The sequence below is a fragment of the Bombus pyrosoma genome, linkage group LG16, assembly GCF_014825855.1.
Source record: "Bombus pyrosoma isolate SC7728 linkage group LG16, ASM1482585v1, whole genome shotgun sequence".
NCBI classification, from domain to species: domain Eukaryota; kingdom Metazoa; phylum Arthropoda; class Insecta; order Hymenoptera; family Apidae; genus Bombus; species Bombus pyrosoma.
The window spans coordinates 5,087,209-5,113,600 of record NC_057785.1 but is presented as its reverse complement, the minus strand read 5'-3'; the positions used below and the strand labels follow the sequence as shown (position 1 = coordinate 5,113,600).

General features: G+C 31.3%; 3 protein-coding genes across 13 annotated transcripts in view; 2 read left to right on the top strand and 1 right to left on the bottom strand.

Annotated features, from left to right (window-relative positions):
* The first annotated feature begins 418 nt into the window (after positions 1 to 418).
* LOC122576614 (sodium-coupled monocarboxylate transporter 1-like) lies at positions 419 to 7,211 on the top strand. 2 transcript variants are annotated; one of them, XM_043747195.1, is made up of 9 exons: positions 419 to 793; positions 4,034 to 4,376; positions 4,602 to 4,827; positions 4,904 to 4,971; positions 5,150 to 5,445; positions 5,531 to 5,749; positions 5,893 to 6,076; positions 6,253 to 6,537; positions 6,687 to 7,211. In XM_043747195.1, the coding sequence occupies exons 2-9, from the start codon at positions 4,044 to 4,046 to the stop codon at positions 6,933 to 6,935; spliced, it is 1,860 nt and encodes a 619-aa protein (XP_043603130.1). In that variant the 5' UTR covers positions 419 to 793; positions 4,034 to 4,043; the 3' UTR covers positions 6,936 to 7,211. The 2 variants fall into 2 exon arrangements, with proteins under 2 accessions (XP_043603130.1, XP_043603132.1); XM_043747197.1 differs by lacking the exon at positions 419 to 793 and adding an exon at positions 1,428 to 2,775.
* Positions 7,212 to 8,614: 1,403 nt separating this feature from the next.
* LOC122576616 (45 kDa calcium-binding protein) lies at positions 8,615 to 13,100 on the top strand. The gene is made up of 5 exons (XM_043747202.1): positions 8,615 to 9,778; positions 10,005 to 10,464; positions 10,990 to 11,253; positions 11,462 to 11,643; positions 11,791 to 13,100. The coding sequence occupies exons 1-5, from the start codon at positions 9,725 to 9,727 to the stop codon at positions 11,965 to 11,967; spliced, it is 1,137 nt and encodes a 378-aa protein (XP_043603137.1). The 5' UTR covers positions 8,615 to 9,724; the 3' UTR covers positions 11,968 to 13,100.
* LOC122576615 (PDF receptor) overlaps positions 10,005 to 26,392 on the bottom strand; it is a 70,485-nt gene continuing 54,097 nt past the window's right edge. For 3 of the 10 annotated variants that reach the window (XM_043747199.1, XM_043747198.1, XM_043747200.1), the window contains exons 4-14: positions 24,487 to 24,647; positions 23,632 to 23,735; positions 22,671 to 22,815; positions 21,107 to 21,209; positions 20,009 to 20,129; positions 19,431 to 19,509; positions 19,247 to 19,332; positions 18,578 to 18,758; positions 17,774 to 17,888; positions 16,210 to 16,303; positions 13,340 to 14,674 (exon numbers count right to left, since the gene is read on the bottom strand). In XM_043747199.1, coding sequence (XP_043603134.1) covers positions 14,590 to 14,674; positions 16,210 to 16,303; positions 17,774 to 17,888; positions 18,578 to 18,758; positions 19,247 to 19,332; positions 19,431 to 19,509; positions 20,009 to 20,129; positions 21,107 to 21,209; positions 22,671 to 22,815; positions 23,632 to 23,735; positions 24,487 to 24,647 — 1,274 coding nt within the window. In that variant the 3' untranslated portion in view covers positions 13,340 to 14,589. Of the gene's footprint in view, positions 10,150 to 13,339; positions 14,680 to 16,119; positions 16,304 to 17,773; positions 17,889 to 18,577; positions 18,759 to 19,246; positions 19,333 to 19,430; positions 19,510 to 20,008; positions 20,130 to 21,106; positions 21,210 to 22,670; positions 22,816 to 23,631; positions 23,736 to 24,486; positions 24,648 to 26,392 lie in introns of those variants that run through there. The other 7 variants (XR_006319817.1, XR_006319818.1, XR_006319813.1 and 4 more) reach the window with 7 other exon arrangements.

The following is a 26,392-nucleotide window of genomic DNA, read 5'->3' as shown; positions in this document are numbered from 1 at the left end:
AGTTTGAAAAATTGGAAGCGCCACCTAATCAACAGTTTTTCTAATTTCTCTAAGGACAAAAATCTACCTATTCAATATTTCATCCTCAAAGTATCAAATTAATATTTCCAAAATTTAGAAGACATAATCTATATTATACATTTTACCATTCTCACTTAATTAACAATCTTCAAAAAACAATTAAAAAGAAATTTTTAATAAAAATAAGAGAGAAATCTTTCAATTTTATATTACACCCTCGCCCCACTTCTCCTCATAGCTTAGAGTATCATGTCTTTACCCTAAACACACGTAGGCCACTCAATAACAGCGTAATTATCGTGGTCATGAGTATCGTTTTCATAAGTCCGCAGAATGGAAGAAACTTGCAGCTCTGGAAGGGGCTGGTTCATATAAATGGACACATGTGACAATTAAAACGACAGTCTGAAATCGTTCTCCGCTTAATCCGCCGGCTCCGTTTCAAACAAGTCGCGTGAAACTGAGAGTCCCAGTTAATTAGTCAGCTAGAGTTTCTCGTCACGACTTCTTCAATTCCATCTGGGACAATTCTGAACAGCTAGTTTGATCCGTTGCTCGCTAAAAAATCCGAGCATATATGCGTTACGTCAGGAAGGCTAGCAGCAAGATTATACAGCTGCAATTTCGTACCTTTTTACCAACTACAGGACATCATTAGCGCTTTAGAGCATCATTTGCATATTCTTCTTTGTATATCTTCTTCTCTTCTTCTTCTTATTCTTCTATTTTGGGAAGGTGGACTACGTTTGGGTTATCTAGAAGTTGTTAACAGGTAAGATTTTGTTTTGCAAATCTTTTTTGATATTTTAAGTGGCTTTTTTAAAGGTATCTGTAAGTTTTGATAAAATAAAAAGTAAAATTTTTAATTCTGAAGATATTTTTGTTGTTTCTGTACTGAGCAGTTTCTTTAAAGTGTCTGTTGGTTTTTGTATAGGTAAGGATAGGCTTTTAAAGTAAAATGGTAAGATTTTTAATTTTGAAAATATTTTTTAATTTCTTCAATGGTTTTGGTAAAATTTTAATTTTATAAGTAGAAGTATTTGTTGCCCCTACTAAAGTGAAGAAGTAAAATTTAATTTTGAAAATATTCTTTATTATATCCTAAATGATTTCTTAGTGTTTCTTGTCTTCAGTAAGGTTGGAGACATAGTTTTTCTTGAAGAAGTTAAATGTTTCAGCCAAAATGCTTTGAAAGTTATTGAGGATAAGATTTTGGGGTATTAATAGTTTGAAGATGTTGTTACTCTTGAAAATTTCTTGGCAAGATATTTCAAAATGTATAGAAACAAAAATTTACAGAATTTGAAGAATTTGTATAAATTTTCAGAAATTAAGATACCTAAAAAATGATAAAATTTATACAAAATTCACAGAGATCAGAAAATCTATAAAAATTCATAGGAAGAGAAAACAAATATCACAAAATTCATATAAATAATAAAACGATTAATTTATGGAAAAGTTGCACATTCTACAGTAATAAGTTATTAAAATTGAATTGAAATACAAGACAGATGTCATGAAAAGAATAAATAACATGGTATTACCTCCTTCATTCATTTAGCTATCCTATAAGAGGCGATAATATTTACGGATATCTGATTCCCTTTGCAATTATCAAAGGAAGGTCCTGTATTTCCGCTTGTCAGCTTTCAAATGGATTACAATTGTAATCCAGGCTTTGTTTCCCCATTGATATTCTAATGACAATCGCACTTGCTCATGCACCTAAATCAATCTTTTATCTTGTAGCATCGTTATTGCCAGAGTTCATAGTCCTGTTATTAACCAAGACTATCTTTTATCTTTTCAGAAGCATTTATCATTATATCTAAATGTATCCTTCTTCTCTTTATTATTAAATAATTTAGTCTTATAATGGAAGAATAGCCAAGACATTTTTAGTATTTAATTAAAATTTGTTGTCAGAGCTTTCTCTGGAAGCTAATTCTAACATAGTGATTGTTTCCACTTAATGAGAATGTTTTCATCCCAGAATCCTAATGGAAATTACTCTTAATGAGAACTACTTTTACCAAGAATTACTTTTAATGAAAAATACCCTTAACGAGAACCAGAAAAGTAATGATAATTTAATGATAATTAGAGTATTTACTAATATCAATAATTAGTACTAGTAACGAGATAAATCATAGAAATTTATTAGTGATAGCGTCATGTTTTACAATTTTTGAAATCCAGATTCCACACTTAAATCTCCTCTTTCACAAAAGTACTCCAAAAATGAAATCTACGTAAAAAAAGTTCTCTGTCATTTTTCATTTTTCACTTTATATAATATCTAATATTTAAAAAATAAGTTTGATTTTTATGGGTCTTTTATTGAAGAAAATATCTAGGTTTGGGATTCAGATTCTAAAATCAAATTTGCATAAAATAATTTCAGATATTAGTATAAGATGAAAGATGGGTAATGAAGGATGAAATAGAAATTTGTAAAGGAATAAAAAGAAGAGATATGAAAAATTGATTTGAAAGTGTTCTTATATTGACTTGAAATGCAATGGAAGATTTTCATGTGCATAAAATTGTTTACATGTGAATATGATGGAAGATGTAACTATGATTCCTTATTTAATTACATGTTCCTCCTGAGTTTGAAAAAATTGGACTCATTTGTTTTTGACTTAACTGGTTCTAGCCAGGGTTAACCAGATTTCTTAATGATGATCGAACGTCAGTGTTAATAGCCACAACTGCGGTGCAAATACTTCTAAACAATTACACCAAATGGTGAGACATGATATACGTTCAATAATCGTTCCATTCCAACCAAAGCACACATAGAACACACACTTTGCTTATGTAAGAAAGAATCAAGTTGACTAAACGATTACTAAGCCCATTTGGTCTGTATATTCATACTGGATCGATCGACACGAGCAACTGTTAGTTAGGTATTTAGGTTTCAATGCAGGCGATAAACATAGATCTGTAACAAATGAAACAAGAAAGTGTAGTTTGTTTTGAAATACATGCTTTTATATATCGAGGAAGATATGGAATTTTGGGGAATTCCTTTGAGAATTATTTTCTTCTTTGTAAAATAATATTTTATGGCAATATTTTTTAATAATATACTGATACCGAGATTTTGACATATTTCAGAATTTTGGAAAGACAAAGATTCAAGGGGAAGAAATTTTGGGGAATTTCTTAGAAAATCATTCTGTTCTTTGGAAGATTAGATTCAAGAAGATATAATTATATAATATAACTATCTCAAAATATTTTGTGGGAATTTTCTAACAATGTTTTGATAGCAATCTTCAATAATAAATTTTAAAAATGGAAATGGAAATTGAAAATTAAAAAAAATTGATTATGGATTGATTGAAAGGAAAAATCAGTTGTTATGTTTTTTACACATTTAATAATTTACGTGATACCGCAGATATGTAAAATGATATGGAAACCGATCGCATAATGGAAATCAATCTGGGTAGTGCAGAAGTATCGGTTAGCTACGTTTTCCACGTGATTGTGGATCTATAGAAAACACATGATCGAGTGTCAATAAATGAAGCTCAAGGACGGAAAATGCCGAGTACAATTGGCATTTGCCTCAATTAGTCTTGCTTATATTTCCTGTGTTTTCATAGTCGATATTTATTATATTTTTAGTAAATTTAAATTAAAAAAATTTTAGTTTAATAAAAATTTACTATGTGGTAGATTAAAAGAAGTATATGGGTAGGCACAAGTACTTTTGACAATTTGATTAAGATTATTTTCTACTTATCAGAGATTAAAGATTTATGGAAATTTATAGAGAAAGAAATATACAGTAATTAGAAAATCTGTGAGCACATTTTCTCAATTAAAAAATGTAGAAAAAAGTATAAAAATTTAATACCCTCAAAAGTTAAAAATACTCAAAATGAAAATAAGAAACTATAGTAAAAAAAATATCCTAACTTCCAATTTATTTCAAAAGAAGAAAAGAAGCTACAACTCATATTTATGAGAAAATTCTCTTTTTGCATTCAAGCTCCTGAAAAATGAGGTCGCGTGTTTTGGTACTATTCTTCTGCCTGGCGATTTCTTCAGCAGAACAGCGGCCATCCGCAGAGACAAAAGAAGAATGCATAGAAAACCATCCTGTCCTTCTCTACTATTTTTCATGGGTCGACTATATGGTGTTGGCTGCTATGTTGGTAATCTCATGCCTAATAGGTACTTTCTATGGTTTCTTCGCTAAGAAACAGGAAACCAGCCAGGACTTCCTGCTTGGTGGCTCAAGTATGGGAACGTTGCCTATGGCGATGTCACTGGCCGCTAGTTTTATTACGGCTATTGAACTTCTGGGAAATCCTGCCGAAATGTATGAACAGGTATATTTTTGGAAAGGGTATGATTCTATACAATAGATTTAGATTTATTTTGGAAAATAAATTTTTTAATTAATTTGATGAATATAATTTAGAGATCCATGGATTTCTAATTATACAGATCTTCTTACTTTTTGTTGATTAAACGTTTATATCCAATATACTGACTCATCAAATTCTGACTGCACTACAGTTATTATAATAAAACATTTGTTTGAAAAATTACAGGGTACTCAATTCTGGATGACATGTCTGTCTTTTATTTTGGTTGTACCCATTACCTCCTGCCTATACCTACCGGTTTACATGAAACTGAGATTAACCTCGAGCTATGAGTATCTTAATCTTCGTTTCAACCGGCATTGCAGACTACTTGCCGGAGGTCTTTACATGCTGCAAATGATCTTCTACACATCTGTAGCTGTATATGCGCCAGCGTTAGCTTTAAGTCACGGTGAGCTTCAATGAAACGTGATACGACTCGACTAATCCGCGTCCTCTCGTAATTAATGTGCCTTCTCTTCTTACAGTCACGGGCCTCAATACTTACATAGCCGTCACTCTAGTCTACGTAGTCTGTATCTTCTACGCCTCACAGGTATCTATCCTTCACCTTGATTAATTCGAAGATATATTTTTCAAGTTCCTTTGTTTTCTTTTTTTAGTTTCTTCATTGTTTTCTTCCCATTTCTCTTCTTCTAAATCTTCTATCCTTTTTTCTTAGCGGTTCTTTTTTCATTTTCTTCCTTCATTTTTATTTTCTTCATCCATTCTAGGGTGGAATGAAGGCCGTCATAATGACGGACACCTTCCAAGCAGCGGTGCTCCTCGGCTCCCTCTTCCTAATCGTTGGATATGGTCTTTTTTGGGAAGGAGGACCCTCCTTAGTATGGCAAGTCAACGAGCAATCTGGAAGAATGGAATTCTTTAACATGAACCCCAATCCAACTGTCCGACATAGCTTCTGGAGCGTGGTAATTGGTGGGACCATTTACTGGACCAGCATGTTTTGTAGCAATCAAGCTTCCGTCCAAAAGTACCTTAGCGTAGAAAAAATTGGTCAAGTTAGAACGTAAATATCTTCAAAAATTTATTAAATAAATAAAAAATTTACATATCTTCAGTTTCATATTGTTTTAATTTACATTCTATTCCAGAGCCTTATGGGTATCAGCTTTTGGTATGATTATAATATATACCATAAACTTCTTGACTGGTATGGTGCTCTATAGCACTTACAAAGACTGTGATCCTCTACTAGCTGGCTATATAAGTGGCCAGGATCAATTGTTGCCACTATACGTTATGAATTTCATGGGTAGTCTCAAGGGAGTGCCTGGTTTTTTTGTTGCTGGGATCTTCGCTGCCTCATTGGGGTATGTTGAATAACTCTTTCTGTATGTTGCATATCCTTTTCTTAATTAATAAGATAGCTGGGTTAATATTTAAAGAACAAATATTTATATAAAATTTTTAACGATTTCAAAATGAAGAAAATACATCTTGGAAAATGTTTCAGAACCGTGGCAAGTGCTCTGAATTCCCTGGCGGCCATAACCTGTGAGGACATTCTCCAAGGGGTACTCAAGATGGAGATGCCAGCCAGGAAGGGTGCAATTTATGCTAGGTGGATTAGTATCTTTTTTGGAGCGCTTAGTTTCACTTTAGTTTTTGTCGTAGAACGACTTGGTAGCGTTCTTCAGGTATCAATTTCTTCATATACCATTCTCTTCTTTCAAAACCTCTATGAACTAATTGCTCTATCAAATTTAAGCCATAAAAATAATTTTCCCATGAGTTCGTGCTAAATTTCTAACATAATATATTTAGTGCGAACTTATTTTTTCGACATCATGATGGATGAAAATTAATTTTGCAGGTCGCACTTTCGTTTAATGGCATGGTCGGAGGTATTACCCTGGGATTATTTTCTTTGGGAATGTTTATTCCATGGGCAAATGCCAAAGGAGCAATTGTTGGTGCCATCACCAGTATGGTAATCGTCCTTTGGATTGGCCTGGGAGCTCAAATTGCTTTACTAAATGGGCAAATTCACCTAGATAACAAGCCAGTGTCAGTCGATGCTTGCCCATGCATTAACACTACAGACATAAACCTAAAACAATCAAATGACAACATTGATGAAGTTTACTCCATATATAAGGTACTTATTTTATTATTTTCCTATAATTCTATTTATTTGTTTCTCTTAGTAGTTTCCGATCTTTATATTTCCACTAGAAGAACAAAGTCCTTAATGACAATTAATTATTTATTCTTTAAAACTTTAATTTTTGTTCCGTTTATTTTTAGATCAGTTATCTATGGTACAGTGGAATAGGTTGCATCCTGACAATGTTGGTAGGCGTGATCGTGAGCTGTTTTACAGGTTTTCAGAACGCTGCAGACCTCGACCAGAACCTCCTGAGTCCACCCATTGCTTCTTTGTTCTGTATCAAAACAAAACCATGTGCCAGTAATGTCCATGGTATCACAAACTTTGGTCTGGAGTTAGACGATGAAAAATCTCAGGTGGAAAATACTAAAAGTCCAAAGATATGAAGAACAATACCTATTAGTACATTTAGGGAAGATTCTAGGAACTGAAACTTCCTCTTGAGATTATAAGATTATGAGAGCAATCAGATTATTTTAGATAACTATGAGAATATTCCAAAGAATTTGTCCAAAAGGCAGCAGTTCCTAATTCCAACAGTATATTCGCTATTTTTATTTCTTTAAGGTTGTTTTCTATAGTCAGTTAGGGAAGATCTGCGCTGACTGCACTAGAAAAGTCTACGTGTTAGTTTTTAATAAAAGAAAATGATTAAGAATTCACTTTTGAGAATTAATTTTGTTGTCTCTTGCTAAGGTTTCATAATTCATTATAAGTTTCCAAAGTACAATGATAGATTGCTTCATTCTGATTATGGTGCTTACATAAGGCTCGAAGAAAAGAAGAATAACTAAAATACTGACTATTAAGAAGTACTTCTATCTTGATAACTGAAGAATAGATGAGAAGATTCTGAATTTCAAACTTAAAGTTTTGAAACCTAAACGGAGCAGAATGAAGCGTTACAAATAGACAAGCCATAACAAAACTCTTTCGAAGAGACTCAATTAGGAATACTTTTTAGAGTATGAAGTATCTTACTTTTTATACTTTTAGCGTATCATGAAGAAGATAGTATTTAAAGAATATTGATGAAGAAAAGGAATCTTAGTAGCTTAGAGAAGGACTATGGATACTTACATACTTAAGGATACTCAGAGAAGATTCATTTCCGGGAGACGACTCGGGATTGTGTAGAATAGTTTATTTATGGCAGTAACAATTGATATAGTACTTACTTTATTTTGTGAATTTCAACCATTCCTGAGCAAGAAACCTTCTCACGGGCGGTTGTGATAATTAAAAATTAATTACTAGGAAATTCTCTCTGTAAATTTTTGTCATATTTAAAGAAATATATTATTCTATTATTTTTATTTTTATATTCATATACAAAAAATGTTTTTATTATTTTTATACTTTTAATCTAAATGGAAGCAACTGTTATTTTAAATTTGAAGAATCTTCTTCGTTTTAATATGAAAAGATTATTTACTTTTTAAAAGTAAAATTTTCCAGTTGATGTTTTATCAGTATGTTAAAGATTTAACGAGTACAATTTTTTCTTTTCTTTCGTAAAGAAAAGAATTTTTATACTTTTCTTCATCTCTTCAAGCACCACTCCCGCCCTGAGAAGCTTCTACCGCGTGAAACGTTAACGATTCGTTTAGGAGTTTTCTTTTTAACGCCTTGTCAACTCTGGAATGGTTTTTCTCCTCTTCTTTCCTATTCTTCGCTTTTTTCTTCTCTTCTTTTTTTATATTGTGGAGATGAAAAATCATTCTTTCACTTGACTGCGGATCTGTACTTCGTTTCTTCCGAATATTTAAGTAGCTGAGAATATACGTGAATATATTTTAAGTAAGTTTCTTCATTCTTAAATAAAGTATGTTTATGAATATTTAGTGTACGTAAAGTTTGTATATGAATATTTGTGTATATAAGAAGAGAAATGTATTAGGTAGCTTTGTTACACTTGTGAGTCTTCATTTCTTAATTTCTATTCTTTTCCTGTGTAATATTCCTCTATTATTATACGTAATCATATATTAACTTAAATATGTGAGTTTTTGTGTGTGAATCTTTATGTATTAATTTAATAGAACCTTTTCTTAGCTCTCCTTTCATTGTCTCAGAAAGAAATCTAATTTCAAATAAGAAAAGATGTAATAAAAAAGTGAATGACAAAAATAAATATTTTTAAGAAATCTAAATATTATAATTATAAATTAGATATTAAATAAAAGCATTTCCCTAAGGATCATAAAATTCCAAAAATAAGAGGGAAAAGACTGGAAAGGAGATCTTTTTCTTCTTTTCTTTAATGAAATCTTTTTAATTCTCTCATTTACTCTGATTGATAATAAATGTCTGCAGATTTATATCTTTATAACATAATTTAAAAAATGGAACTCAGATACAATATTATTTTATTATATTTCAATATTTCATATTTTTTTGGGGTATCATATGTATTCTCTTTATTTTTACACATTCAAATTTCCCCTGAATGCATAAAAATTCTCAATTTACTCATTAGCATCCAAAAGAAACAATTAAGAGGTCATTGCTCTAAAAAGAGCCAAAAGCTGGTCCAGAAAATTGATCAGAGGAACAAGAAGCTGTGGTCCAACTTTTACCACTACAGTTCGATCAGGAGACAGAGAATATGCGTCTGTGATAAGAGGAACAGTGACAGAGACGGCGATGAAAGTGGAACAGGGAACGCCATTGAGAGAGGAGAGAGAGAGAGAGAGCCATAGAGAAAGGACACGACAGTGAAAGTGGATCAATACGCAGTTAACGTTTCGCCAGGCAGCGTGCAGCCAGAGTTCTCCTTAATATTCGTGTTTTTGTCAAAGAACAGAGAACTATTAGTGCAGCAAATAGACTTTGTGCAGTGTCATCATCATAAATTGTCTTGTTACACAAAATTACTTCATTATTAATATTGCGTCACTAATTTATACTCCATTTCTTACTCAATGTTTCTTACCAAGTGCATACAAGCTCTGAATACATTTGTAGGATTGTTGTTATAAGCTTGAACTGTTTTGATGCGTGTTGAGTCATGAGTATCTATGGTGCAGTGCCATCAGTGATAGTGTTTAACGCAAGGACCTATTAGTGACTGTTAGCAATGATTTCTGAGAAGCTGGATAGGTAGTCACAGTGATGATAATTGAAGATTAAATGTAGGGATGGGAAGACTCAAGTTCTGGGACTGCATAATGGTATGTGGTGGTCTTGCATTGTAAAGGGAGAACCAGCCATGTATCTTTCCTATTTTGTAAGTATATTATGTAGTTTTCTTATTCTTTTTTCTATGTTCCAAAAGACTTTCTTAATAAAGACAGTAATTAGACCATTTTAATGCTGTTTCCTGCTGTGAAATAAGAAAATCTTAGAGTATTTAATAAAAATTCCAAATACAAGAAGATAAATAATAAAATTTTTCTGAAAAGAACTCTTCAAATTAAATTTTTATTTCACTTATCTCAATGCTTTCTTAATAGGTACACAAAGTCACCTTCAAGTCAGATTTACGGTGCTTCCGTTTCCTCCGTTGGACCATTCTAGTGCCTCTCGTTATTTATTTGTCCCTGCTCTTCTTCAAGTACAACAGAAACGTGCCCCTAAGGAGTCTGACGTCCACCACCGCTGTACAAGATAACAAAGGATTCATGATTGAGAATCTTTTCATAGAACTGGAAGCAGTGACGGCCGACAAAAGGGATTTGGAACATTATAAAGAAATTGATAAGAATATCAAGGACGTGGAGGAAGCAGAGAATCAGGAGAATCCGAGAACTTTGCTGGAGAATATATTTCAAAGAGCTGATACTGATCAGGATCAGTTGTTGGACATCCAAGAATTGGCTAGATGGATTCATACGAAAATTACCGAACATATCAGCCGTGCCATGAAAGAGAATGTTGGTTTATTTACCGCTATAGATAATAATCCGCGGAATGGTGAGTAATTTTAATTGTACAGATCAATTTAAATGTAGATTTTGGAGATTTAAGATACAAATTTAAGAGAAGATATTCTTCTTTATAGAGAAGACATAAGTGTCACTTGAATGTAGAAGAATACAGAACAAATAAATATATAATAATTTCTAAAAAAAATATCTAAAAACTATTCTAATTCTACGAAAAATTTAAAAAACATTGAAAAACAATAATTTTTTCCTGAGAATATAAGAAGAAAGGAGACTATACAGTTAAACTTTAAGCTCAACTATAATATAAATACCAATCCTTTAATTATACAGAATTGAATAGAAAGCAAATGATTTCAAGGAAAATTTCAAAATTTCAAAACTAAAATCAGTGTAAAATTATTTATTAAAAAATTCTTTAAGAAACAAACTGTCATTAATAGAAATATTCAATGTCTTCAGTTTATCTAAACGATAAGTGTTAAATTAATGGCCAGTAGAAAGTAGATTTGAAAGAGAATGTAAAATTGTATGTTCCCTCTGAATATTTCAGGCGAGATCTCATGGGAAGAGTATCACGCGCACTTTCTCAGATCCCACGGATTCCCCGAGAGCTATGTGAGCTCGCATGACAAGAAGCATAGCGATATGTCGCGTACCTTAAAAGAGAGTATAATGAGAGACAGAGCTAGATGGGCGGAAGCGGCAAGAAATGATCCGGAGAGATTGGCACTCGACGAGTTTCTGGCTTTCACCCACCCTGAGAGCAGTCATAGGGCCTTACTGCAAATGGTCGAAGATCTGTTTGAGAAGTTTGGTATGGACACTTTATATTTTACCCGGAAACGTAATTTTTTAACTTTTATGAATGAATTTTAATTTTTGGCTGTTTTTACAATTCTTATTTTAAACATTTAATTTTACAGATTTTCGATGTTTTTGTATTATTAATAATGTTAAGAATAATGATTCTGTATCAGTAGAATAATAATTTACATCATTTTTCTATCTTTTTTCCATTCTAGACCGCGATGGGGATGAACAGTTGACAGAAGATGAATTCTCGGATTTACCCTCAGAAGGGATGGGTCTGGACTTGAAGGAAGACAAACGAGAAGCGGTAGGCGGGAGTGACGACAGGCGGAAGGAGTTCAGACATCTTATTGACAAGAATAAAAATGGAAAAGCCGATAGAACAGAACTTCTGGTAATAAATCTGAATCTGCCATTTTCAAGGACACATTTATTAAATTTATTAAGCATATATTTATACATATTAAAGGAAACAAATCTTTGTTAAACTTTTTAATTTTTATTATTTTTCATTAATTTTTTAATTAAAATTCTATTCCAGATGTATATAGACCCAAGAAATCCAAGGCACGCGATACAAGAAGCTCAACATTTAATAAGTGTGTCAGATACGAATCTCGACGAGAAATTAAACCTATCCGAGATTCTGAGCAAAATGGACCTGTTCCTGGGTAGTAAAATGGTAGACACGGAAAGAAGTTTCCACGACGAGTTTTAATTGCTCAAGATTGAAAAAAGGGACTCAATGTTTAAGTAGAGAGAAGAGGACAACTGCTTTAATTTTCTAAATCAAAATGGAACCTACTCTCCAAAATTGGGCGCCATTTTTCATTGTTAGGAACCTAACCTTATTGTTGACAGTAACCTAACCTCCTAATCGATAGCGAAACATAATGATAGCGTTCTTTTTATATGAAATTCGGTAAATTGTGCCCAATTTTGGTTTCCTAAAAATCTTTTCTTCAATAAGAAGAGCCCTACTCTTGCCGGAGCAAACAATATCTGTTTCTAAATGATACTGATACTAAGTGTCTTAGTAATTTTCAGTTAGATTGAGCCTTACAATCATAACCTATAAATTCGGAGTTGGAATGTTTTGTTTGGATAAGTCAACGAGTTAAACTATTACAGTTATGGGTTAAAGAACTTATTTTTCCACAAGGATAAGCATCATTCTGCTTTCTCTGTTCCTCTGACCCAGGATTGACGCCTTTCTTTCTCTCTCTTTCTCTCTCTCTCTAATAGATAATCCAGTATTACTATTATATATTGAATTTTGTACGTTTATTGGAAAGCACAACGAAGACTTTCATGTGCTTTTAAACCGTGTCTGTGATAGTCTTTTAACATAGAATATTATTTTCGAAATTGAGGTTAGGACGTCCATTAAGGTTATGTCTACTACTACAAGAATTTTTTAAGATTATTTATTGCACATTTCTGTTAATTCCTGATAGAACAAATTCTGAACGAGAAAAGAAAATGGACAGTAATAGCAACTTGAAAGGAACGATGTTGAAGATATGAATCAGATTTTGAAATCCGTCCTTTCAGTGGATCTCCACGGTTATTTGTTTAACAGAAGTTTCTTCGTTAAACTTTTATAACATTAAGAATTCTAATCGTGCAAAATTTTGTCTATTATTAAATAGATTTAATTTGCGTCTTTAAGAAGTATTTACATAAATATGTTACATATGTAATTATAGAGGACATATATATTACGTTGACTGAAATTTGTAGAAATAAAAATTATGGATGTTCCTTCTCGAAGAAACAATCTTGTACTTTATAAAACGTGTTTTTTTGTACATTTATGGTGGCAATAAAAATTATTTGCAAATATCAGAATATTATATATTTCTACTTAAAACAAACCGTGTATTTCCTAATTTAATTTAAAATTCTATAAAATTTTGAGGTAACAATTGTTTAATGGGTAGACGATGGAAATGTATATTATTTTCTAAATGTTATAAAGAATTATAATTTAGAATTATATGCAAATTATAAAAATTGTGATTAAAATTATGCTTATAGAAAGTGTAAAAATTAAAGTCACAGTTCTGCAAAAACTTCATCAAACAGAGTACATGTCACGATAATTTATTTACATTTTAAAAAAACGCACAGCTACAAAGTCATACAAGCGATGATGCGCTCGCTAATTAGCTAGCGTTACAAATTAATTACCCTGGGCCGTTTGACAAAAGCTTAAAAATATTACACAGTACGTTCTGTCGCAATAGTCAGTCTATAATTCATGAAGAGAGTGTTACAGCTATTCAATGAAAATTTTTTGATCAAGAATTAATTATCAAAGCTTCAGTTCACCCATAAAATAAATATTTATAGTAGTATATTTGAAAATCTTCTGGTTTCCCAGTTTTATTTTATTTTCCTTTTGTCTGGGTTAACTCCAGAAAAAATGATATTTTTATTATAACAATTTTTTATAAGCATAGATTACAGAATGTTCTCTTAATTTATTTGACATTTTGCATTGTTTAATTTGAAATCCTTATTTTGCCAAATATCTTTTACATTCTGATTGGAATTAATTTTTTCCCAAGATGCACATGGTGCATCCTCTAATGTATTAGATAAATAGCATAGGACGCAATTGATGCATTATCAGCCACGATTATATTTTAAAAAATAGAAACAGCAATACACGTACGTCAATTACATCTATAAACGTCTCTCTTCTGTCGTTTTTCTTCCAAATGAAGATATAAAAAAATAAATTGAATCTCACTTGAACGTGTCTCTTGTAAAATCTGTTCTCAATATATACAACTCATTTTTATTTAAAATAATTAACTTCCTTAATTTGATTAATTATTAGTAATTCTTTTAGAAGTACCATTTCAATTCTCTATGATATGTCACTTGAAATAATTCTCATTAAGAAGAAAATGAAGAGAAGTATATATTCACACGATTCACCAATTCTTAATAATCATCTTCAACAATTTCTTCATGCCACTCACTATGATTTATGTCACATACAATTTACTTTTCAATTTTTCAACAAAAAATCTTCAAATTCCAGATTTCCATCCATCATTCTTCCTCAATATCCACTCAATCAGACATCAGTAAATTATTAATTAACACTTCATAGATATCTTACAATGTCTCTAGACATTACAAAATTTTATGGTCATGCTGCTCGAGTAAAGAAGTTTATTGAAACATTCAGAATGTTAATCAGATCAAGTTTTACGCTGTGCTCATCATCTTCATCCATTACTCTAATTAAATTTCCAATTGATAGTTGAACGATTGAGTCTTTAGATTAATTTAAGGTTGTCCACTTTTCATGATCCACAGAAGCTCACAGCTCATCTTCATGGTCTGAATGGAACTTTGAAGCTTTTGTCCAAGGTTCAGGAGTCCAGAGAGGCTCCATGGTCAGACAGCTGTTCTGAAATCGCAAACTAGTATTGTTTCCACCAAATCATTGGGGTCATCTACAACAATACTTTTTTCTGAACATGGAACACTAATTGGAACATAGAATATTGGTTTTGGGGAATTTAACAGAAATACACCTTTGTGTAACATACATTTTGGAAGAAACATTTGCACAAAGAATAGAAAAACAATTGAAGACATTGAAGTTATATAGATCAAACAAATTGAAAGAGAAGTATCAACTGCTTGTAATATCGTTGACACAGTTTCTATCTTTTAACTTCATTTACTAAATGAAACAATGTGTTCGTTAATTAATCTAGAGGTTCTTTTACAATAATAAAAAACTATTGTAGTTAAATGTAAAAGCAAGTGAGACTGAGAAGCGGACTGATTTGTACAAACTGAGAATTTCAGAGAAATTCTGAGCTACACATCATGCAAATTATTTACACAAAGAGTGAACAATTATCCTAACTGTATGCACGCGAAGAACTAAATTGTGAGAAGAGTGTTTAAGAGATAGACTAGTTTCTGGTTGATAGAGTTTAATATATTTCCAAACACTAATGGATTATGGCAACAACAAATATGGAAATTAATAGAAAACTCCAAATTTTAGCAGTTTGAGGAAGTTTTACGAAACACGATAGAGCATGAAGCAATTCAAAAGAAATGGGAGAAATGAGGAAGAGCCAGGAAGAGCTAAAACCGAAAGATTCTCCCAAAAATTTAAGGAGAATGCAAAGAAATCTAAGCATAAGAAGAGTTTCAAAACACTTGAAAAATCCCAATAGAACTTAGAAAATCTCAAAAGAACCAGGGAAAATGAATGAGAACCGGGGAGAGCCGAGGAGAGCCGGGGAAAACCGGGGAGAGCGAAGAAGAACCAAAACTAAGAAATTCTACAAAAATTCATGGATATTACAAAGCGATGCAAATCGGAGAAAAGCTCGAGAGAATTCAACAGAACCAAATACAGTTAAAAAAAAGCCTTAAAAGAAACATTGTGCCCGAAGAAGAGCCAAGGGGAAATAGAAGCAAGAAAAATAAACTTTAAAGAACTCTACGAAAAGTATAGTAAAAAGTGGCCTTAAAAGCTTTAAAGAGTCCAGAAATGACCAGTGAAATTCGACTCGACAAAAAGGATATTCGAAGGGTAAAAAGTTCCATCAAGATCCAGTGGTAACCCGACTGGACAGAAGCAACCAAAAAACAACCCAAAGAAAACAAGAAAGTTAATTACTTCATTGATAATATTTAACAGAATTCCAGAAGAAACAATTGAAGAGATAAAATTTAATACATCCAAAGGAAGTATATAGTGGTGTAAGTTCATCAGCAACTTGAAGAAGAAACCTAATAGAGCTTCCTTTAATTAGGATGATGTAAGTGGTGACATAGAAGAGGAGATGCAACAGTATATGCTTCCGTGTGTGCGTGTTTTTACCTACTGGTACGATGTTGCGAAGAGGATCAACCTTCGATGTTGGTAATGATCTAAGTGCGGATTGGCGAAGTTTCCTCGATCATTACTCACTCGGCAGGTCGGTCCGGTGGTGGAGTATTTCCACCTCGACAGCACAGTCTTATCCATCCGCTGGGTCTCATCTCCTCTTCCTCCATCTCGATCACTGCACGTATTAACAATCATTATTCCGCCACTTTCTTTGTTCTTATTCTTTTCGTTCTTTGATCTTCTGCCCCTCAACGAATAAAATTTCTTGAGGTAAAGAAATTTTCTGCTATCTCTGCCTTGTAAAACTTTTGGCTAATTTCCCCATTTATAGATCGGAATAATTATAATATAGAAACTCAATAATTAAATTACTAAACGATGACTGTTAGGAAATGATATTAGTAAAAAGAAAGATCTTTTGCTAATTTACAAATGAAATATCAATATGTGTACCTATATGTTAACAAATATTTTAAATTAAATGTAACCAAATGTGACGTGATAATATAATTTGAGAAATCGCTTGTCAAATAATTTCACTTGAATAATTTAATTTAATTTTGTTTGTCAAATATATTATTTGTATGATACCCATACTCACGCTATACGATAGTAATATCAATTAATCCAAATACAAATATTTTATTTCAATAATTTCTTATGCTTGAAATTCAACAGTAACGATATTAATTAATTCAAAGGCAAATATTTTATTTAAATAATTCACCGCGCTTGTTATGCGTCAACAGCAACGATAATAATTAAGTCAAAGTGAATCGTGGAACATTATTGTCGATTACAATTTGCACAGTTTGGATAATTGCAGTTGTAATTTGCCGATGAATTGTCAAGCACGCTTCGAACAAAGGGTAAATTTGGCCCATACAAACAAACGATCCAAAACACGGCTCGTTGGATTTGCTTTATATTTGCTTACGATAAACATTGCTTTGTCAAAAATTTCTCAGAATTCTCCAATCGTCAGATTCCACTGTATTTAATTAATTAATAATTCATTACCTTCTTGCTACATGTTAATAAATAGAAATTTTTAAGTTAATAAGATCGTAGTATAATTTGTTAATTAATTTATCAATTAAATGCATGAATGTATGGAATAATGAGAACAAATATTCGATCATTTTGGAATATCGTAAATCATGTGAGAAAGCTCATTTCAATTTTATTTTATCAGAGTGTCATATACGCAGAATGTCCTTTCAAATTAGTATTTTGATATTTGTTCTAATATTTTAATAGATTCTTTACCCGTCAAACAGATGTATGTTTCTATTAATCTCGTTTGTTTATTAGCATAGAATTTTAAATATTAACATACTCTGATAAATGGAAAATATATCCTGGTATTATCCGGCTTACCTTGTATCAAATAATAAACCATCATTTCTAATTACACGTCTTTAATTTAATTTATTTTATAAAGAATTATATGCAATGCTAGGAAAATTGTAATTCATTGGATTATATTTTTGTAAGTGGAATTAATCAAACTTAAAAGAATTGTAAGTTGACCAAGAATTTTCAAAAGCATTCTACTTAAATCTCATGAGAATCAGGAATTTATAAGAGAAACTCAGATGATTTACAATTTATAAATATTTAATAAATTCATTAATTCACTCACCCGACGCGATTCTTTGGGGTTGACAACCACTGAATGTCGACTGTCTTCTTGCTTGTAAGTCAGTTCCTCTCAGAGAAAGGTAGACAGAGATAGTTTTGTCCAGAGCGAGCCTCACCTGTGTGTACCAGACAGTAATTGATCTTTAATCGTATCACTAAACCGACCATTCACTTACTACGATGCATATTTGAATAATTTAATTAAGAGTAGGGTGGAATGTGATTACAACGTAAATTTCACGCCTGATAAATCCAGACTAATGTTTACTCGATACTGCGCCTCCCTCATCTTAGAGTAATTTATTTCTCAGCCTAAATCGAGCTCTGCGAATTCGAAACGCCGTGTTTTTGTATCAATTGTTCGAAGATTAACTATAATCTCTGGTTTGTTGCTATTTACTTTTGGAATATTAGGAGATTTTTGATTCGTTTTTAACGTAAATTACTATATTTAATGTTAATAGATTAAAAATTGAATATTTGATATTAGTTGTGACCCAATTTTGAAACATTGGAAGGTTGTTGATCAATTTTGTATACTAAATTTAATATAAGATTAAAACATGAAGTATAACTTATCAGAATAAATCATTAATAATAATTTATTAGTTTTAGTCTTGGAGTTTAGTCTTGGTACTCCCAAGAATGCCCTATCATCTTCCTTGTTTCCTTCCATAATTTAATCACTTTAGGGTTTTAATCCACTGATTATATTATACTATATGTATAATATACTATATTCGATTTGAAACAAAAGAAGACTGAAATAGAGAAATTTGTTCATTTTTAAGTTCAATTGCCTCACCTCGCCGTTTAAAAAGCAGTACAGTGTTGCGATGAAGAGACCTTGAAAGGATTGAAGGAAATGCGTGGAGTAAGACCACAAAGCGAACTTCTTCACGTTGTGCAGGGGTACCTCGATCATGAAGAGCACGTTGGTGATGCCTAGTAAAGGCAGAAGCACCACAGCTGCCCTCACAGCTTTCCTGCAAGAAAAAAATTAGCAAAGGATGTTAGAATTATTTTTGTAATTCAGCAAAATATTTTTTTTAGAGATCACAATTTGTATTATTTTACTATTATTATTAATAATTAATTAATAATTATATGTATTACTAATACATATTATATGTATAAATATTAATATTTAATATTTAATTTAAATAATTTAATTTAATATTACAACATTGGATTTAATATTACATTATATTGCTATGTAATGTTTTCCCTCCCCTATATTTAATTATCTAAATTTAATTATTTTCTCTACCCACTACTTTCCTACTTTTAATTAAAAAGTTGTGAGTATGGTATAAACACGTTGACCCAGCCTTCGTGAAGTCTATTAATTAAATATCCTTGTTCTTTTTTACTTGATAAGATTGGACAACTCGTTGTATCTTAGCTACTTTATCTTCTGCTTGTGACATTTACTTCGTTCTTAGAAGAAGTTACTGTCATGTGAATTACTTACAAGACTTGCTCGATTTCGCTGGTGTGACTCTGTCGAAGCTTCACCACGAGCACTCTGACGATGTTCAGTAGAAAGAGAAAATTGAGCTGAAGGATCAAAATCAATAGAAAGATTTCTATAGTTTCCTGTATCTCTAGACATTGTTGCAAATTAAAATGTATCTTTCCAAATTAATATTACTCACCAATATCACTGCAAATCTAGGTCCCTCTAGGATCCAAAAGTAGGAAGACAGATTGTATCCAGACCAGCATCTGGTAAATCTGATACAAGCACCATAAACAATTCTTATTTGACAAACTTCTATCAAGAACTGATGATGAATAGGAAATCCAAGTATTAAGCACAACATTATATTATACTAATTTACATAATATAATTTCATTATATATTTTACATATAGAAAAATTGGCTCTTGTTTAAATAATTTATCAACTATTCAAACGGCAAGTGTATTTAATTCTGGTGAAATTTATTATCTTCTTTGTAAAAATATCAAAAAGTTTACATGGACAGTTTTCTCTACAGCTGAGAAAGTTTAAGATTTAGTTGAGGACTGAATAGATTTCTACACCATTCCATGATAAATGCAATCTCATCTGAAAGTGGTATTCAATAAATCTGTCATGGTGTCTAACTAAATGAAGGGAAACTTTAGGTAGATGCACTTAGAGGATGAGTTTTAGAATCTTAATCACCCACAACTGAATTTCATGTAGCTACAGGTTCATTTCCTATAAGACGTGGCAATCTCCGACTTACTTAGACTTTGGATGGTAATAGAAGGCGGTGATGATGGCCCAAACTAGCGTCATTATGACGGGACATCCCCATCCGATGAACCGATACATCCTGTAGTATGAGTTTTCTTGGAACACCGTTACTGGAACAGTAATTAAAAGACGGTGCGAATATTTGATAGAATTTCACTTAAACTCTTGATTCCTATAACAAAGCAGGATTTTGTAACATGGAAAATTTATTGGAACTAGCTAACTAGGTCAGTTATTTGGAAATTGTTTCAGATGTCTTAGTAGATATACAGAGTGTTTTGTTAACTCCACTTATCCCAAAATACTTAATATTTAAAATTACTTACAATTATTTAATATTTATCTTGGAAGATAAATACACTAATTAAAATCACTACTTTAATATTTCATAAAACCTACTTAGAAATTTAAGAAGAAACCTTAGAATATTTTTTAATAAAAAATTTAGTAACTTAAAGGAGATTGCTATTGGTATCTATGGTATTAATTTCGAATTACAGAATTAGCAGGAGACTGAATATAAGATAATAATCATTGGTATTTTCTCTTTGCATTGTAACTTTCCAATAAAGTTTCATATCGACCAATAATTATGTAAATTTCATTTCTTATTTATGTCTATAGAAATTCCTTATAAATTTTAGCTAGAAAAGGACTAAAACATCTTGTACATACAAGATGCTATGCTGTTGATACACTCCTAAACGAACTCGAAATTTGTTATCAGTACTATAAATATTTTCCCTAAAATATAGAAAATCTTTAGTTTGGATGAAGATATTTTATTTCACAAAAATTTTTCAATTTTAAATTCAAGTTGTTAAAATTGGCAAGATTCCAATTTAATAGCAAACAAGTAGAATAAATTTTTACTGAACCAACGTGATCAAGCTAAAAATAGAACGAATAATTGGAAAGGAAGATATGAATTTCCTAGTAGGAACAAGAACTTGAGAGCAAACAATTTTTTAATTAGAACTGAATCGTTCGCTCTTAGAGCCACGAAAGCCTGGTGAAATATTTGTTCTTCGGTTTCTATGTTGATAATGTAAAGGAAATTTTGAAGAATAAACATCGGTTCACTTACCAGTGACCATATTATGCAAGAACAGTCCCTCTATGAACATCCACATGAACATAGCGGTTTTGGTGTACTCCAAAAGGGCGTAGCTGGCCTCACAGAGCACAGGCTTTAAGAAAAAGGAGTTTCGAAAGTAGATTTTAACATCAGACTGTCTTTGACGTTTGTTAATTATAAATTTAACTTGTCACTTGTTCATCATCTCTTTCAATTTCTTTAATTTCTTGGAAATAACAATTATTGTTACATAATAATTAATTAGGATATTATTAATTAAGATACTAATATAATAATTTCTTTCTTTTTAATGTTTCATTCTTGTTGGAAATAAATTATATTGTATTTTTATTTGCAAGAATTACAGATAATTTATCTGAAACTGATTTGTTTTTATTAAATCTCAATTTTATTAATCATAGAAATTTCTGTCTGATTAATAACTTGAACCAATATATAAAATATCTTACAACTATAGATTAACTCTCCTACTACTATTGATAAATTGTCTTTCACTTAAATTATCTAATGATAATTACATAATGTCTAATAAATATTACTATTTCATATAATTATATTTCTGATGAAAGAATAAATGTGCAATTTCAGATTATTAATATATATATAATTATATATACATATAAATTAAAACACTCAAATGTAGAATAATAGGGGGTGGAAAAACCAACATTTTTTATTACTAAACGTTCTTGATTTTACTTTGTTTCTTAGTACTGAAGCTTTAAAAGTACAATAGTTGAACTCCTGACAACGAGTAATACGGCGTGCCAGCTGCTGCATGCACAGCGGGTTGCTCGCTGTCAGGCACCCAAGCGTTATATCTTTAGAGCTTTATTACTGGAAAATGAAGACAGATTGGACGTGTGTTTATAGAAGAAAAATGTACCTCGTTCATATAAAGTTTCTTAATATATAATCGCTCACAAAGTTCTACACACACTTTTATCATACAATCATTCATTGTTATCTACCAATATAAAATATTTTTGAATTTGTTTAGTATATTTTGAGATGAAATTACTTTAGAAATTATAAAATCTCTAATTCTGCAAAGATTGCAGATCATTATTAATGTCTACAGAAGAGCTACAAGTTTACTAACATAATATTAAATCTACACTTTTATAACTTCATGCAAGTATATGTAAATATGTATATTTTTGTGTCGTTTTACTTCTTAAAAAAAGCATAATAGATTGTTGCCTTTCCTTAAATGCGTATATGTTTCAGAAAATGTTCAATTAATGTAAAATTTTATGCCAAAGAAATTACTGAAGATACTGTTCTTGTTGCAATTAAAATTTATATGTAATATAATAATAATAATATTTTTCAATTTTAAGCGTTTATTCCAAATTTCAGACGATAAATGTAGACTTTTACGACTAATTGTGTATCAGTATATGTGGAAAACAATGACAATTCGGTAGCCAAATATATATCAAATGTAAGGGATATATAATCTCCTATGTCTCATGGTATACTAATTAATCAATACGTTGACAAATACAGTTTGGAAGCAACTATTTATTAGTCAACTACCAACACTTACGGTGTTTCCAATGCCATGTTGAATACCATAAGTCTTCCTCCTGAGGACCTCAATGTCTATGTACAGTGTTAATCTAATCAAGACCTGGACAACCATGGCGACGAACAGATTCTTGTGTATTCTGGTCCTTGTGTTTCTCAGGGACCTAGAGTCGCACAAATATTATCATCTCAGTTCTACGAAATTTATTTCCATTTTTATGTGGCATTGTTAACGAGAAAGGTGTTGAAATCTTTGTGTCTCGTTTGTAAATAAATGGCTTTCAGTATCTCGGAAACCGTATGCCTATATCAAGGTTTCATTACATTAGTCATAAAGCTCTAGCAAGGACTTAACCTAATTCCCTCCAACAGCTGTATTTCCCATCTTTCTGCTGAGATAAATTATTATTTATATAACTGTGCTATCTTGATATTTGGCATTAAGACAAATGGAAAACAGAAATAGCCTAGTATCAGCTATACTTAGAATAAAAAAATATACTATTGGGTTTGGCAACTAAGTGATTGTGGATTTGGTCATTAGGTGATAATGACCAAACCCATAATTGGTCTTTGAGGTTCCTTCCATTCTTGAAACTTTTTCAAAATGACTATAAAGGTACAATATCGTTATTTGTATTGAGCTCTAATTGATTTTTTCAAATTTTCAAAATAAATATATATTTTAATTTTATCGTACTTTGACAATAAAATTATCTTTTAAATGGCAGGATATTAGCTCGTATTTACGATAAAAAAAAATATTTTTTTTTATTCTTTTATTCATAGAAAACTTTGCTTAATTTCCACATTTTAGAAGTATGTTACGTTTATTTCAATCGGCTTTCAATCGATTTCTTTCAAATCTCCAAGATACGTATTTCAATTTCGCTATAGATTTGTAATAAAATAGTGATTGAAATATTGCTCAATAATATTACCTTTTAGGTAGACAAATTTTGATATGATAAACAATTTACCTAAAACGACAGAATATGGCAAGTGAAGCAAGCAAAGCTACCAGAGAGATGCTTAAACCGACGAACTCTAACGTTCGAGTTTTTTCAGCTATGTCCAGCTTCATCTGAAAAACAAAGAAAAGGTACAACCGATAAAAAAGTTAATTCTCATTAGCTTTTTTACACAAATTATTACGCGTCTCTAGTTTTTACGTTTTTCCACACGCTTTATCATCCAATAGCTACACGACTCTTTTCCATCATTTGATTCTTTTTAATCTTATCTAACAAAAAGCTCCTGGATATTTATACTGTGATACAATTTTATTCTTGCAGTACAACAAAATAAAAAAATATATCAATCTTTTATCTCTGGATTATCACGTCACCTCAATTTCTTAATTTTCATTTCTAATAAATAAAAAAAAAAAAAAATAGAAAAAAATAATTTTTTAATGTTATAAACATATTATTTAAAATTCACCTATTTGCTTACTTTTTACTATTATATCTCGTCAAGATAATCTTATATAGGAAATCGCTTCTTTATTAAATTTGTTCTTGAACACTAATCATGTATTTGACGCTATTCGAGATCATTCGCGTTATGCATTTAAAAAAAAATTGTAACAACGCTACTCATGTATCTGACTATATTTAATATTATTTGCTTTCAGATACTGATCCCTAGTTTAAATACTAATTTTATTGTATCTAAAATAATTTGTGTTTGAACGCCCCTAATGTATTTCTTTAGTGTTCATATTTGAACGCTAATATTTGGCTTTACCATTTAAATGGATACAATTCTGATTCTCATTTAATCCATTTAGTTCGAATTTCAGTTGATAATAATCCAGCTTTTAAGACACTCACGTTACCCTCGACGGTGTTGGTGTAAACTTTTCCATGCAGCCGGAGCATTTCTGGTGTCAAACAAGTTGTGTAGTTTGCCCAGCCGTGCGAGTATTCCTCGTTATTCGTCCCATTCTGACCCTCCCATCGACCATTGTAACCACACTTCTTCTCCACCGATTCTAAACAAACAGCACGCTCAATTTAACGAGTGTAAACTTCTCCGATGGTATCAGGTACGGTGCAGTGTTAGCTGTACTGCCTTACACTGTATTGTAGTGTTATACAAAACCTAAGAAAGATAAATCGATTTACTATCTGTCTAATTTGGCCAATTAAACTGTTTGATTAGCAATTAACCAAAATATCTCACTTGGCTGGAATCAAACAAGCTCTAACTACCAACATTTGTCTAACTAATCCTGAACAAGTTTGAGAATTGTTTAGCGCGATAAACGGGAATGTCGAGTTTTGGAAATTGGTTTAATCCTTTCGCTTCGGCAATCCAATCCGCCGAAGTACTGTCACTGAACGGAAGCGCGCGCCACAAATGCGCACAGTGTGCGTAGTTGCTATATGTACGTTTTCCTAAGTCTTAAATAACAATAATTCTTGTAAGAATCGTATATGAAATATCGTTTCACTGGATTTAATAGATTTTTTAGCACGAAATAGTATACGATCGCTTGGATGTTTAAAATATATTGCGTAAAACGTTTCGATGTTGTTTCAACAATGAATAACTTTTAAGAAATGATTAGTCCAATATATCAATAAAATCAACAGAAAATGTTCCGCCGATAACGAAAAAATATATTATTGACTACAGATGGCACTGGTGTACGCCCGATGTACGGGGTACCGAACCCAAGATTCGTCACATGGTCGCCGCCTATAAGAGGCGCTCGTACCCACAGGTCATCTCGCGGGTGCCGTCTATAAGCGGCACTCGAAGCGGAAGGGTTAAAAGTTGGCGTATTCGATTTGGATTTAAAAGCTACGTGGATTTGTCCTATTTTTGAAGCAATATATTTTACGTATAATTCTTTATAATCCTTATTCTTATTTTGTAATTTTGATAGTTCTACCAATCTTTAAGTTTTCATAACTTTTGTAATTTTTATCGATCCCAAATTTATAATTTTTTAATTATGGTCTTGAAGGATACAGCAGTAATTAACACAGTAAACTAATAAGAAATAATAATAAAAATGATTAAATACGTATTAAATACATATCATCTATTCTTAGTACCAATACTATTCTTATTGATTAAACTAATATTTATTAATATTAATATATTATTAATAATAGCACGTTATTGTATTAATTACAATTTATTGTCATTGGTATAAATTATTGACCATTAAAGTATTTAATTTAATTTAATGTCAATTCAATTTAATTCAATTTCAATTTAATTTTTAATTTATGAGAAAACCGAGTAAATTCGATTCATAAATCTTGTCTTATTGCTACGAAACATTTTCCTTTTTTGACAAATTGTATTTTACCTTTGAGTTTCGTAAAAGAAATCTTCTTTTTTGAAGAATTTTAAATAGCGAGCAACCACTGATGTAAATCGGGTTGTTCGCTCGTCTCCTTAATTACGTTTATTTATGTTTAATATCTGCAAATTATTTTGCAAATTTTATTATTTCCAATTACTTCGCAAATGTTACAGAATATTTGGCTGCTTGGTCTGTAATAAAATTTGCGAAATATTTAGCAAACGCAACGCTGTCGGAAAATGTGAATTAAATTGGTGAACTGCCAACACAGTTTCCACCAATGCATAGTAAATTGCTCGTCGTCAGGCGCCCAAAGGGAAACAAAACGTAAAAAATTCCAAAAATTCAAACGCAAAATACAGATTTCAAGGAAAGAACGATATTTTATTATGATAAAAAAAGAATAAACCAAATTC

What these genes read in the sequence shown, in the direction of transcription:
- LOC122576614 (XM_043747195.1), top strand. Translation starts at nt 4,044, where the DNA reads ATGAGGTCGCGTGTTTTGGTACTATTCTTCTGCCTGGCGATTTCTTCA. An exon ending in ATCTTCGCTGCCTCATTGGG is followed by an intron (nt 5,750 to 5,892) that starts GTATGTTGAATA and finishes AAAATGTTTCAG; the next exon opens with AACCGTGGCAAGTGCTCTGA. An exon ending in GACTTGGTAGCGTTCTTCAG is followed by an intron (nt 6,077 to 6,252) that starts GTATCAATTTCT and finishes TTAATTTTGCAG; the next exon opens with GTCGCACTTTCGTTTAATGG.
- LOC122576616 (XM_043747202.1), top strand. Translation starts at nt 9,725, where the DNA reads ATGTGGTGGTCTTGCATTGTAAAGGGAGAACCAGCCATGTATCTTTCC. An exon ending in CCATGTATCTTTCCTATTTT is followed by an intron (nt 9,779 to 10,004) that starts GTAAGTATATTA and finishes CTTTCTTAATAG; the next exon opens with GTACACAAAGTCACCTTCAA. An exon ending in CCGATAGAACAGAACTTCTG is followed by an intron (nt 11,644 to 11,790) that starts GTAATAAATCTG and finishes ATTCTATTCCAG; the next exon opens with ATGTATATAGACCCAAGAAA.